Below are 12822 nucleotides of genomic sequence, written 5' to 3' on the forward strand. Positions count from 1 at the left end.
ATATATCAATAAAAATCTTTTTATTGTTTTGTTAACTGACAAATCTATTAAATGCTCCTTCAATTCTGTTGAAAACAAAAATTCAGGGCTGCCTAATGGCTCAAGAATTTGTTTTCCAGTCATTAGACTCCTTCACTCCCTGATTTTCTGGGACATATACCAAAAAACTTTGCCCACACTTCTCAAAGTACTGATGCTACCTGTTCTTGGCTTTTGTTATTTCTTCCCCTCAGGTAGAGGCACCTTGATTAATAAATTCCAAAATAGTTAGGGAAATTGAAATATTGTTGATTTCAGTACCTTTGCCAATACATTTTGTATAAAAATCCTTTTATCCTGCCACAGGAGATAATAATATTCTCACTAATGCCTTAGTGCTTCAAACTTAGTTCATTCAGTTTGTGGAAATTTTACACCTAGTAATCTAACTAGCAAAGCCAGGTATTACTGTTATACCAATCAGCCTCATCAGACTTTCTGTAAAAAAAAAAAAAAGGTGTGTTTTCATTTTTCCAATTCAAATAATTTTGCCAGTACACAATTTGAGAGATTTTATAAAAAGTTCCTTTTTGAAAAAAAAAAATAAATTATAAGTAATGAGGAATATACAAAGTACAAGTAAACATATCTTTTAGAGGGCATGGATTGCAAGCACTGGGTATGGTGAAAAAATAATGAATACTGTAATGCTGAAAATTAAAAAAATATAAAAAATAGATTATTTACTTAGCTATAGAGAACAAACTGATGGTTACCAGAGGGGAGGTGGGTAGAGATTTAATAGGTGAAGGGGGTTAAGGAGAGCTCTTGTAAGGAGCACCAGGTGTTGCGTGGAATGGTTGAATCGCTATATTGTACACCTGAAACTAATATTACACCCTTTGTTAACTAGACTGGAATTAAAATTTCAAACTTAATAATTATCTTAAAAATAGATTATTCAATAGTGAGGTGAAGATTATTTATATCTAATACAAATTTTTTAGTTATAAAGATTTTTGTCTCCAAATGAGTAGTACATTTAAAACCAGTCAATACATAGGTAAGCATGTAACTTACTGAAGATGCAAGGTTCATGTATAAAATACAAACTATATAATTCTGCAAAATGTATACAATTTAAAAACTCATTATTCTAGCATCTAACCTATACACACAATCATATATACACCTACATACCTACATAATAGGATATAGGAAAAATATAAACTTTTTATAAGTGATGACTATAATAGAAATAATATAATTTGATAAAAATATCTGAAGCATCTTGTAACCTGTATATGGAATATATATAGAATATATATTTTATATATATAATGTATGTGGAAGCAATAATCACATAAAATATAAATTTCACTTGTGAGTTTTATCTAGAGTAACTTGAAATTTTGAAGTTACATTGAAAAGACTCAGTGACACTGACTTGTCGTTATTTAGTGTTTAGTTATTAAAAAATGCTTATTGGGGAGGAGTCAAGATGGCGGAGAAGTAGCAGGCTGAGACTACTTCAGCTAGCAGGAGATCAGCTAGATAGCTTATCTAAAGATTGCAAACACCTGAAAATCCATCGGCAGATCGAAGAGAAGAAGAACAGCAATTCTGGAAACAGAAAAACAACCACTTTCTTAAAGGTAGGACCAGCAGAGAAGTGAATTCAAAGCGACGGGAAGATAGACCCCGGGGAGAGGGGCCGGCTCCCGGCAAGCGGCGGAGCAAGGGCGCACAAAATCAGGACTTTTAAAAGTCTGCTCCGCTGAGGGACATCGCTCCAGAGGCTAAACCGGGGCAAAGCCCACACGGGGTCAGCGTGGCCTCAGGTCCCACAGGGTCACAGAAGGATCGGGGGTGTCTGAGTGTCGCAGAGCTTGCGGGTATTGGAACGGGAAAGCCGACTGCAGAGACAGAGCCGACAGTAAGCTCACAGCTCTGTGTTACCTTGAACCTGCCACAGGCTCGGTGAGCTCCGAGCGCGGCCGGAGGTCAGGGAGACGGGAGTAACTGGGCGCTGTTCTCTGAGGGCGCACTGAGGAGTGGGGCCCTGGGCTCTCGGCTCCTCCGGGCTGGAGACCAGGAGGCCGCCATTTGTATTCCCGTCCTCCGGAACTCTACGGAAAGCACTCAGGGAACAAAAGCTCCTGAAAGCAAACCCAAGCGCATTACTCACCCCGGCCCCTGGTAAGGGCGGTGCAATTCTGCCTGGGGCAAGGACACTTGAGAATCACTACAACAGGCCCCTCTCCCAGAAGATCAACAAGAAATCCAGCCAAGACCAAGTTCACCTACCAAGGAGTGCGGTTTCAATACCAAGGAGAGCAGCAGAATTCCAGAGGAGGAGAAAGCAAAGCACGGAACTCATGGCTTTTTCCCTGTGATTTTTTTTAGTCTTGCAGTTAATTTAATTTTTTTCTTTTTCATTTTTTGTTTTTTTTCTTGCCTTCTGGTAAATTTTTTTTTAACTTTTACCTTTTTCTTTTTTAACGTTTTTTAACTAGTTTAATATATATATATTTTCTTTTTTATATTTTTCTTACTTGTTTTCTTTTTTTAAAATTCTTTAATTTTCCTTTTTTTTTCATTTTTCTTTTTTTTTCTTTCTTCCTTTTTGAACCTCTTTTTAACCCCTTTCTCCTCCCTCACGATTTGGGATCTGCTCTAATTTGGTTAAAGCATATTTTCCTGGGGTTGTTGCCACCCTTTTAGTATTTTACTTGCTCCTTCATATACTCTTATCTGGACAAAATGACAAGACAGAAAAATTCAACACAAAAAAGGAACAAGAGGCAGTACTGAAGGCTAGGGACCTAATCAATACAGACATTGGTAATATGTCAGATCTAGAGTTCAGAATGACAATTCTCAAGGTTCTAGCCGGGCTCGAAAAAGGCATGGAAGATATTAGAGAAACCCTCTCGAGAAATATAAAAGCCCTTTCTGGAGAAATAAAAGAACTAAAATCTAACCAAGTTGAAATCAAAAAAGCTATTAATGAGGTGTAATCAAAAATGGAGGCTCTCGCTGCTAGGATTAATGAGGCAGAAGAAAGAATTAGTGATATAGAAGACCAAGTGACAGAGAATAAAGAACCTGAGCAAAAGAGGGACAAACAGCTACTGGACCACAAGGGGAGAATTCGAGAGATAAGTGACACCATAAGACGAAACAACATTAGAATAATTAGACTATAATAAGAGATGAGGAAAGACACTATATCATACTCAAAGGGTCTGTCCAACAAGAAGATCTAACAATTTTAAATATCTATGCCCCCAACGTGGGAGCAGCCACTATATAAACCAATTAATAACAAAATCAAAGAAACACATCAACAATAATACAATAATAGTAGGGGACTTTAACACTCCCCTCACTGAAATAGACAGATCATCCAAGCAAAAGATCAGCAAGAAAATAACGGGCTTAAACGACACACTGGACCAGATGGACATCACAGATACAATCACAACATTTCATCCCAAAGCAACAGAATACACATTCTTCTCTAGTGCACATGAAACTTTCTCCAGAATAGATCACATCCTCAGTCCTAAATCAGGTCTCAACTGGTATCAAAAGATTGGGATCCTTTCCTGCATATTTTCAGACCACAATGCTCTAAAGCTAGAACTCAACCACAAAAGGAAGTTTGGAAAGAACCCAAATACATGGAGACTAAACAGCATCCTTCTAAAGAATGAATGGGTCAACCGGGAAATTAAAGAAGAATTGAAAAAAATCATGGAAACAAATGATAATGAAAATACAACGGTTCAAAATCTGTGGGACACAAAAAGGCAGTCCTCAGAGGAAAATATATAGCAGTACAAGCCTTTCTCAAGAAACAAGAAAGGTCTCAGGTACACAACCTAACCCTACACCTAAAGGAGCTGGAGAAAGAACAAGAAAGAAACCCTAAGCCCAGCAGGAGAAGAGAAATCATAAAGATCAGAGCTGAAATCAATGAAACAGAAACCAAAAAAACAGTAGAACAAATCAATGATACTAGGAGCTGGTTCTTTGAAAGAATTAATAAAATTGATAAACCCCTGGCCCGACTTATCAAAAAGAAAAGAGAAAGGACCCAAATAAATAAAATCATGAATGAAAGAGGAGAGATCACAACTAACACCAAAGAAATATAAACTATTATAAGAACATACTATGAGCAACTCTACGCCAATAAATTTGAAAATCTGGAAGAAATGGATGCATTCCTAGAAACATATAAACTACCACAACTGAACCAGGAAAAAATAGAAAGCCTGAACAGACCGATAACCAGTAAGGAGATTGAAACAGTAATTAAAAATCTCCAAACAAACAAAAGCCCAGGGCCAGACGGCTTCCCGGGGGAATTCTACCAAACATTTAAAGAAGAACTAATTCCTATTCTCCTGAAACTGTTCCAAAAAATAGAAATGGAAGGAAAACTTCCAAACTCATTTTATGAGGCCAGCATCACCTTGATCCCAAAACCAGACAAGGATCCCATCAAAAAAGAGAGCTATAGACCAATATCCTTGATGAACACAGATGCGAAAATACTCAACAAAATACTAGCCAATAGGATTCAACAGTACATTAAAAGGATTATTCACCACGACCAAGTGGGATTTATTCCAGGGCTGCAAGGTTGGTTCAACATCTGCAAATCAGTCAATGTGATACAACACATCAATAAAAGAAAGAACAAGAACCATATGATACTCTCAGTAGATGCTGAAAAGCATTTGACAAAGGACAGCATCCCTTCCTGATCAAAACTCTTCAAAGTATAGGGATAGAGGGCACATACCTCAATACCTCAATATCATCAAAGCCATCTATGAAAAACCCACCGCAAATATCATTCTCAATGGAGAAAAACTGAAAGCTTTTCTGCTAAGGTCAGGAACATGGCAGGGATGTCCATTATCACCACTGATATTCAACATAGTACTAGAGGTCCTAGCCTCAGCAATCAGACAACAAAAGGAAATTAAAGGCATCCAAATCGGCAAAGAAGAAGTCAAATTATCATTCTTTGCAGATGATATGATACTATATGTGGAAAACCCAAAAGACTCCAATCCAAAACTGCTAGAACTTATACAGGAATTCAGTAAAGTGTCAGGATATAAAATCAATGCACAGAAATCAGTTGCATTTCTCTACACCAACAGCAAGACAGAAGAAAGAGAAATTAAGGAGTCAATCCCATTTACAATTGCACCGAAAACCATAAGATACCTAGGAATAAACCTAACCAAAGAGGCACAGAATCTATACTCAGAAAACTATAAAGGACTCATGAAAGAAATTGAGGAAGACACAAAGAAATGGAAAAATGTTCCATGCTCCTGGATTGGAAGAATAAATATTGTGAAAATGTCTATGCTACCTAAAGCAATCTAAACATTTAATGCAATTCCTATCAAAGTACCATCCATCTTTTTCAAAGAAATGGAACAAATAATTCTAAAATTTATATGGAACCAGAAAAGACCTCGAATAGCCAAAGGGATATTGAAAAAGAAAGCCAACGTTGGTGGCATCACAATTCCGGACTTCAAGCTCTATTACAAAGCTGTCATCATCAAGACAGCATGGTACTCACACAAAAACAGACACATAGATCAATGGAACAGAATAGAGAGCCCAGAAATAGACCCTCAACTCTATGGTCAACTAATCTTCGACAAAGCAGGAAAGACTGTCCAATGGAAAAAAGAGAGCCTCTTCAATAAATGGTGCTGGGAAAATTGGACAGCCACATGCAGAAAAATGAAATTGGACCATTTCCTTACACCACACACAAAAATAGACTCAAAATGGATGAAGGACCTCAATGTGCGAAAGGAATCCAACAAAATCCTTGAGGAGAACACAGGCAGCAACCTCTTCAACCTCAGCCGCAGCAACATCTTCCTAGGAACAACGCCAAAGGCAAGGAAAGCAAGGGCAAAAATGAACTATTGGGATCTCATCAAGATCAAAAGCTTTTGCACAGCAAAGGAAACAGTTAACAAAATCAAAAGACAACTGACAGAATGGGAGAAGATATTTGCAAACGACATATCAGATAAAGGACTAGTGTCCAGAATCTATAAAGAACTTAGCAAACTCAACACCCAAAGAACAAATAATCCAATCAAGAAATGGGCAGAGGACATGAACAGACATTTCTGCAAAGAAGACATCCAGATGGCCAACAGACACATGAAAAAGTGCTCCATATCACTCGGCATCAGGGAAATACAAATCAAAACCACAATGAGATATCACCTCACACCAGTCAGAATGGCTAAAATAAACAAGTCAGGAAATGACAGATGCTGGCGAGGATGCGGAGAAAGGGGAACCCTCCTACACTGTTGGTGGGAATGCAAGCTGGTGCAGCCACTCTGGAAAACAGCATGGAGTTTCCTTAAAATGTTGAAAATAGAACTGCCCTATGACCTAGCAATTGCACTATTGGGTATTTACCTTAAAGATACAAACGTAGTGATCCAAAGGGGCACGTGCACCCGAATGTTTATAGCAGCAATGTCCACAATAGCCAAACTATGGAAAGAACCTAGATGTCCATCTAGAAGAAGTGGTATATATACACAATGGAATACTATGCAGCCATCAAAAGAAATGAAATCTTGCCATTTGCGACAACATGGATGGAACTAGAGCGTATCATGCTTAGTGAAATAAGTCAAGCAGAGAAAGACAACTATCATATGATCTCCCTGATATGAGGAAGTGGTGATGCAACATGGGGACTTAAGTGGGTAGGAGAAGAATCAATGAAACAAGATGGGATTGGGAGGGAGACAAACCATAAGTGACTCTTAATCTCACAAAACAAACTGAGGGTTGCTGGGGGAGGGGGGTTGGGAGAAGGGGGTGGGATTATGGACATTGGGGAGGGTATGTGCTTTGGTGAGTGCTGTGAAGTGTGTAAACCTGGTGATTCACAGACCTGTACCCCTGGGGATAAAAATATATGTTTATAAAAAATAAAAAATTTTTTAAAAATGCTTATTTTTCCAGCTAATGACAGACTGTAGGAATGATTTTTGAGAATATTCTTTGATTTACTCTGACCAGCTTCCTGTAGAGCAATGAAATTTTTAATAATAGTTAGGCAATAGAATAGATGAGGCCATTAAAAGAAAACTACTCTCACTCCCTCTGACCATATTATTATATAGCTAATTTCAGAGCTTCCTAACTACAGCCAAAATATCCCCATAACAGAAAATTGCCATGCTTTAACCCCAGATATAAATCCATATAAACAGAAAAAACTGAAAGGCCTGTCTTAATTAATCAATAAGAAAGTTTTCCCAGGGTGCCTGGGTGGCTTGGTCAGTTAAGCCTTCAGCTCAGGTCATGATCCTGAAGTCCTGGGATCTAGGGCCCCCACCCTCACTGCGGGCTGCCTGCTCCCCCAGGAGTCTGCTTCTCCCTCTCCCTCTGCCGCTCCCCTTGCTCCTTCTCTCTCTCTCTCTCTTTTTCTCTCTCTCTCAAGTAAATAAATAAATCTTTAAAAAAATATATGCTAAAGAAAGAAAGGGAGGGAGGGAGGGAGAGAGGAACAAAGGAAGGAAGGAAGGAAGGAAGTTGGTTTCCCCCCATCAGTATTTTGAATTTTTTTCCTTTGGCAACCTGGAGGTTTTTACACTCCAAGGCAATGCACAGGATGACTGTACTGGGATATGACTTTTTCTCTTCTTCCTTTTTTTTTTTTTAAGATTTTATTTATTTATTTGAAAGAAAGAGCAGGAATTCCAAGAGGGGCTTGATCCCAGCACACTGAGATCATGACCTGAGCAGAAGGCAGACACTTAACCGACTGAGCTACCCAGGCACCCCCCTCTTCTTCCTTTTTAAAAAGATAGATTTATTTATGTATTTATTTATCTATCTATCTATCTATCTATCTATTTATTTAAGAGAGAGCTAGAGACAGCAGCAGCATCAGTGGGGGTGGGGTGAGGGAAGAAGAAGGAGAGGGAGAGGAGCAAGCAGACTCCCAGCTGAGCACAGAAGCTTATGCAGGGCTCAGTCACACATCTCTGACATCATGACCTGAGCCACTGAGCCACCAAGGCACTCCATCTCTTCTTCCTTTTAAGGAAGTCTTAGAAAGTCTGGAAAGGGGAGAGTAGAGAGAACCTTCCAGATTCTAAGAAAGAATATACACGGAATTTGAGGATTTGGAAATAGACTCCCTTAATACCCACAGTACCAGCTTACCTCTTCAAGAGTTTTCACTTCCCCCTGGATCCAGTAACCCAGTGCTAAATAATTGATAGCTATTGGCTATATTAGAAAGGAGGGGGAAATGGTGGGTCACCATTATTATTATGTCATTGGCTCTAAGGTTTTAAACAGCAGCTGACCTGAGGACTTTAAATCTCCACTATGTGGGAGATTTAGCAAGATTGTTTCAATAACTAGCACACAAAAACATGCCTACACCTCAGCATTTTAATTTGGCCCAATTTTAGTCTGCTGGGAAATGCTATTTTACAGATTTAGAAGTGACAGTTCAGCCTGAAGCGTATAAGAAGTCAGCCACGAGACAGCCATACAACACATTGCAGTTACCAGCAGCATGGAGTAGACACTGTCCTCTGGAGCCAGTGGAGGAAATGGAGGGAAACCATGGTGCAGCAATACTGCTTTAGGAACTCGAAGCACTCTGGGTTTCCTTCTCAAAGTGGCAGTATTCCATTATCTCTTGAAACTTTCTAACCAGAAGAAAAAATGCCTCTGCCCCTAGCCCACTGTTAAACATTTACTGAAGCAGAAATAAAGGAAAAGTAGCCTTGTTTATTATATATGAGTACTAGAGGAGATAAGCAGTTTTATGGATTTGATACTCCTAACTCTTAGTAGATATTTTTCCAGCTATAGATAACTATTAACACTGTTGTCTAGGAAATCAGATACCTGTACTGAACTTCAAAGTGGTTTAAATTGAGCATGATTCGGATTTACAACTCTAAGTAAATATCTAATAGGTTCCTAGGAAGGACTAAGGTTTGAGAACTAAGGTTTTCTCCCTTTTTTCCTTGATTTATCCTTGATTGAGAAATTAAGAATTCATTCAACTATATTACCTTTTCTGTGTCCTGTCAGTCACATAGACTAGAAGTACACTCTAAAGTTTAAGAGAGATATTGTGAAAATTCAAGACTGTTGTAAAGCTTTCTTAAAGACTTCTTAATAATAGACAACAGAATGAGTAAATTTTGTTTTTAATTTTGGGCAAATATTTCCTACAAATTCAAGAACAATAGTGTGTTCTCTTAAGGTAAATAATTTCTTATTTAGAAAAGCTTTGTAACAACTTGGCAGTATAAAGTATGCATTTCTTTTAGTAAAAGATGATGAATGTGACTCAGATGCAGAAAATGAACAAAACCATGATCCTAATGTTGAAGAGTTCCTGCAACAACAAGACACTGCTGTCATTTACCCCGAGGCACCTGAAGAGGACCAGAGGCAGGGCACCCCAGAAGCCAGTGGTCATGATGACAATGGTAAGTAGAGCTTCACAGTTGCTTTTGTTTTCATCTTTACAGGATTATCATTTCCATAGCTTACAGTGGGAACCTACTCTACTCTAAAGAACATTTCTGATATCTAACATTTTTGGCAGATGCCCATAGAAAATAATCTCTTTAATAAAAGGAACACGTGTATGATAACAGCATAGTATTAAATTTGTGGCATCTCACTACTGGTAAGGCCACTGCAATGAAGTGCTTAGAACAATGCCTGGACGTTGATTTCCATTCACTCACAGGGCAAGTATTAGAAATGGGAGCTAGGATGACCTTTAACTGCCTCTTGATTTTTTTCCACTGTTCTGAAAGTCATGCTCTAGTCTATTCTGATATGAACAGCCTGTGTATGAAGAGTGGTAAAATGTAGTTCTAATATTTCATACTCTCCTAAAAGGAAATAGACTACCATTCCCTCCTTCCATGCTAGAAACAGATGACAATTGCAATCAAATATTCCTATAAGAAATTTTATGCAAGATCTGCACCAAGAACTAAGACGTCACTTGGAATGTTTGGGGATATTTAAAGTATTTAAGATCCTATATCTGGTTTGATTTTTCTGGGGTTCCCAGTTTAATGGATAGATATAACTTAATATTTAAATAATCAACTTTTTTAAAAGACATTTTTAGAAAAGCCGAAAGTTCACCAAAAAGTGAGACAGAAGTACAGGTATTTCCCATGTACCCCTTGCCCCCAGTGTAGTATAACTATTCCCATTATTAATATCGCTCACCAGAAAACACCCAAAGTCTATCATCTCCTTTAGGGTTCATTCTTGGTGGTGTACATTTTGTGGGTTTGGACAAATATGTGATGACATGTATCCATCATTATAATATCTCATAGAGTATTTTCATTGCCCTAAACACCCTCTATATTTTGCCTATTCATCTTTCCCCACCTCCCCTCATCCCTGGAAACCAAAGATCTTTTTGTGTCTCCATAGCCTTTTCCAGAATGTCATATAGTTGGAATTACACAGCATGTAACCTTTTAATTTGGCTTTTCTCACTTAGTAATATGCACTTAAGTTTCCTCCATGTGTTTTCATGGCTCATTTCTTTTAAGTGCTGAATAATAATTCCGTTGTCTGGATGTACCATAGTTTATTTACCTGTTCACCTACTGAAGGACATGCAAGTTTTGGCAATTACAAATAAAGTTGCCGTGCACATCCATGTGCAGATTTTTGTGTAGATGTAAATTTTCCAACTCCTTTGGGTAAATACCAAGAAGTACATATGCTGGATCCTCTAGTAAGAGTATGTTTACTTTTATAAGAAAGTTTCTGTAGCTCAACATCCTCGCTTGCAGTTTGTGGTGTCAGTGTTCTGGATTTTGGCCATTCTGATAGGTGTGTGGTGGTATCTTGTTTTAATTAGCATTTCCCTGATAACGTATGATGGGAAGAGTCTATTTGCCATCTGTATATCTTCTTTGGTGAGGTGTCTGCTAAGGCCTTTGGACTATTTTTTAATCAAGGTACTGATTTTTTATTGTTGAGTTTTAAGAGTCCTTTGTATATTTTGGCTAGTAGTCCTTTATCTGATGTGTCTTTTGCAAATATTTTTCCCAGTATGGCACTTGTCTTCTAATCCTCTTGAAATCATCTTTCACGGAAGCAGAAGTTTTCATTTTCATGAAGTCCTGCTTGTCAATTCTTTCTTTCCTTGGTGTTATATCTAAAAAAGGCATTGTCATAGGTAGGGTCATCTAGTTTTTCCCTGTTATCTTCTAGGAGCTTTATAGTTTTACATTTTACAGTTAGGTTTGTAATCCGTTTTGGGTTAATTTTTGGGAAGGGTGTAGGGTCTGTGTCTAGATTCAGGACATTATGCATGTCCTGAATGTTCAGTTGTTCCATTACGTTTTTCTTTTTTAATTTGGTGTTTAAATTCATTTTAGTTAACATATAATGTTATTATTATTTCTGGGGTAGAATTTAGTGATTGAGTAGTTCCACATAACACCCAGTGGTCATTCTATCAAGTGATCTCCTTAATGCCCATCACCCTGTTACCCCATCTACCCATCCACCTCCCGCCCAGCAACCCTCTGTTTGTTTCTAGAGCTAAGAGTCCCTTATGCTTTGCCTCCCTCTCTGTTTCAATATTATTTTATTTTTCCTTCCCTTACCCTGTGTTCATCTATTTTGTTTCCTAAATTCCACATATGTGAAATCATGGTATTTGTCTTTCTCTGACTGCCTTGTTTTGCTTAACATAATACCCTCTATTTCCATCCATGACATTGCAAATGACAAGATTTCACTCTTCTTGATGGCTGAGTCATAGTCCATTGTATTTTTATACACCGTATCTTCTTTATCCTTTTGTCTGTCAGTAGTCATCTGGGCTTGTTCCATAGTTTAGCTATTGGGGACATTGCTGCTATAAACATTGGGATGCAGGTATCCCTTCAAATCACTATTTTTGTATCCTTTGGGTAAATACCTAGTAGTGCAATTGCTGGGCCATGGGTAGTTCTATCTTTAACTTTTTGAAGAACCTCCATCCTGTTTTCCAGAGTGGCTGCAACAGTTTGCATTCCCACCCACAGTGTAAGAGGGTTCCCTTTCTCCACATCCTCGCCAACATCTGTTTTTTCCCAACTTGATAATTTTAGCCATTCTGACTGGTGTGAGGTGGTATTCATTGTGGTTTGGATTTGTATTTCCTTGATGCCAAGTGATATTGAGCATTTTTTCATGCATCTGTTAGCCATGTATGTCTTCTTTCGAGAAATGTCTGCTCATGCCTTCTGCCCATTTCTTGTCTGGATTTTTTTGTTTTTTGGGTATTGAGTTTGGTAAATTTCTTATCGAATTTGGATACTAGCCCTTTATCTGGTATGTCATTTGCAAATATCTTCTCCCATTCTGTAGGTTGCCTTTTAGTTTTGTTGATTTTGTTTCCTTTGCTGGTGCTAAAGCTTTTTATCTTGACGAAGTCCCAGTAGTTCATTTTTGCTTTTGTTTCCTGTTCCATTACTGTTGTTGAAAAGACTATCTTTACTCCATTGTATTGCCTCTGCTCCTTTGTCAAAGACCAGTTGACTTTATTTATAAAGATATTTCTGGCTCTCTGTTCCTCTGATCCATTTCTATATTCTCACACCAATACCACACTGTTTTGATTACTATAGCTTTATAATAAGTCTTAAAGTCAGATAGTGTCAGTCCTCCAACTTTATTTTTCACCTCCCATATTGTATTGGCTATTCTGTGTCTTTTGCCTCTCCATATAAACTTTAGAATGTTTGTCAGTAT

At 38.0% G+C, this 12822-nt stretch overlaps 1 protein-coding gene across 11 annotated transcripts in view; it reads left to right on the forward strand.

Annotated features, from left to right (window-relative positions):
* ZEB1 (zinc finger E-box binding homeobox 1) overlaps nt 1–12822 on the forward strand; it is a 192099-nt gene that overhangs the window by 157943 nt on the left and 21334 nt on the right. For 9 of the 11 annotated variants that reach the window (XM_059184209.1, XM_059184203.1, XM_059184207.1 and 6 more), the window contains one exon: nt 9387–9524. In XM_059184209.1, coding sequence (XP_059040192.1) covers nt 9387–9524 — 138 coding nt within the window. Of the gene's footprint in view, nt 1–9362; nt 9525–12822 lie in introns of all 11 variants that reach the window. The other 2 variants (XM_059184198.1, XM_059184199.1) reach the window with 1 other exon arrangement.

This window comes from Mustela lutreola, chromosome 8, assembly GCF_030435805.1.
Source record: "Mustela lutreola isolate mMusLut2 chromosome 8, mMusLut2.pri, whole genome shotgun sequence".
NCBI lineage: Eukaryota > Metazoa > Chordata > Mammalia > Carnivora > Mustelidae > Mustela > Mustela lutreola.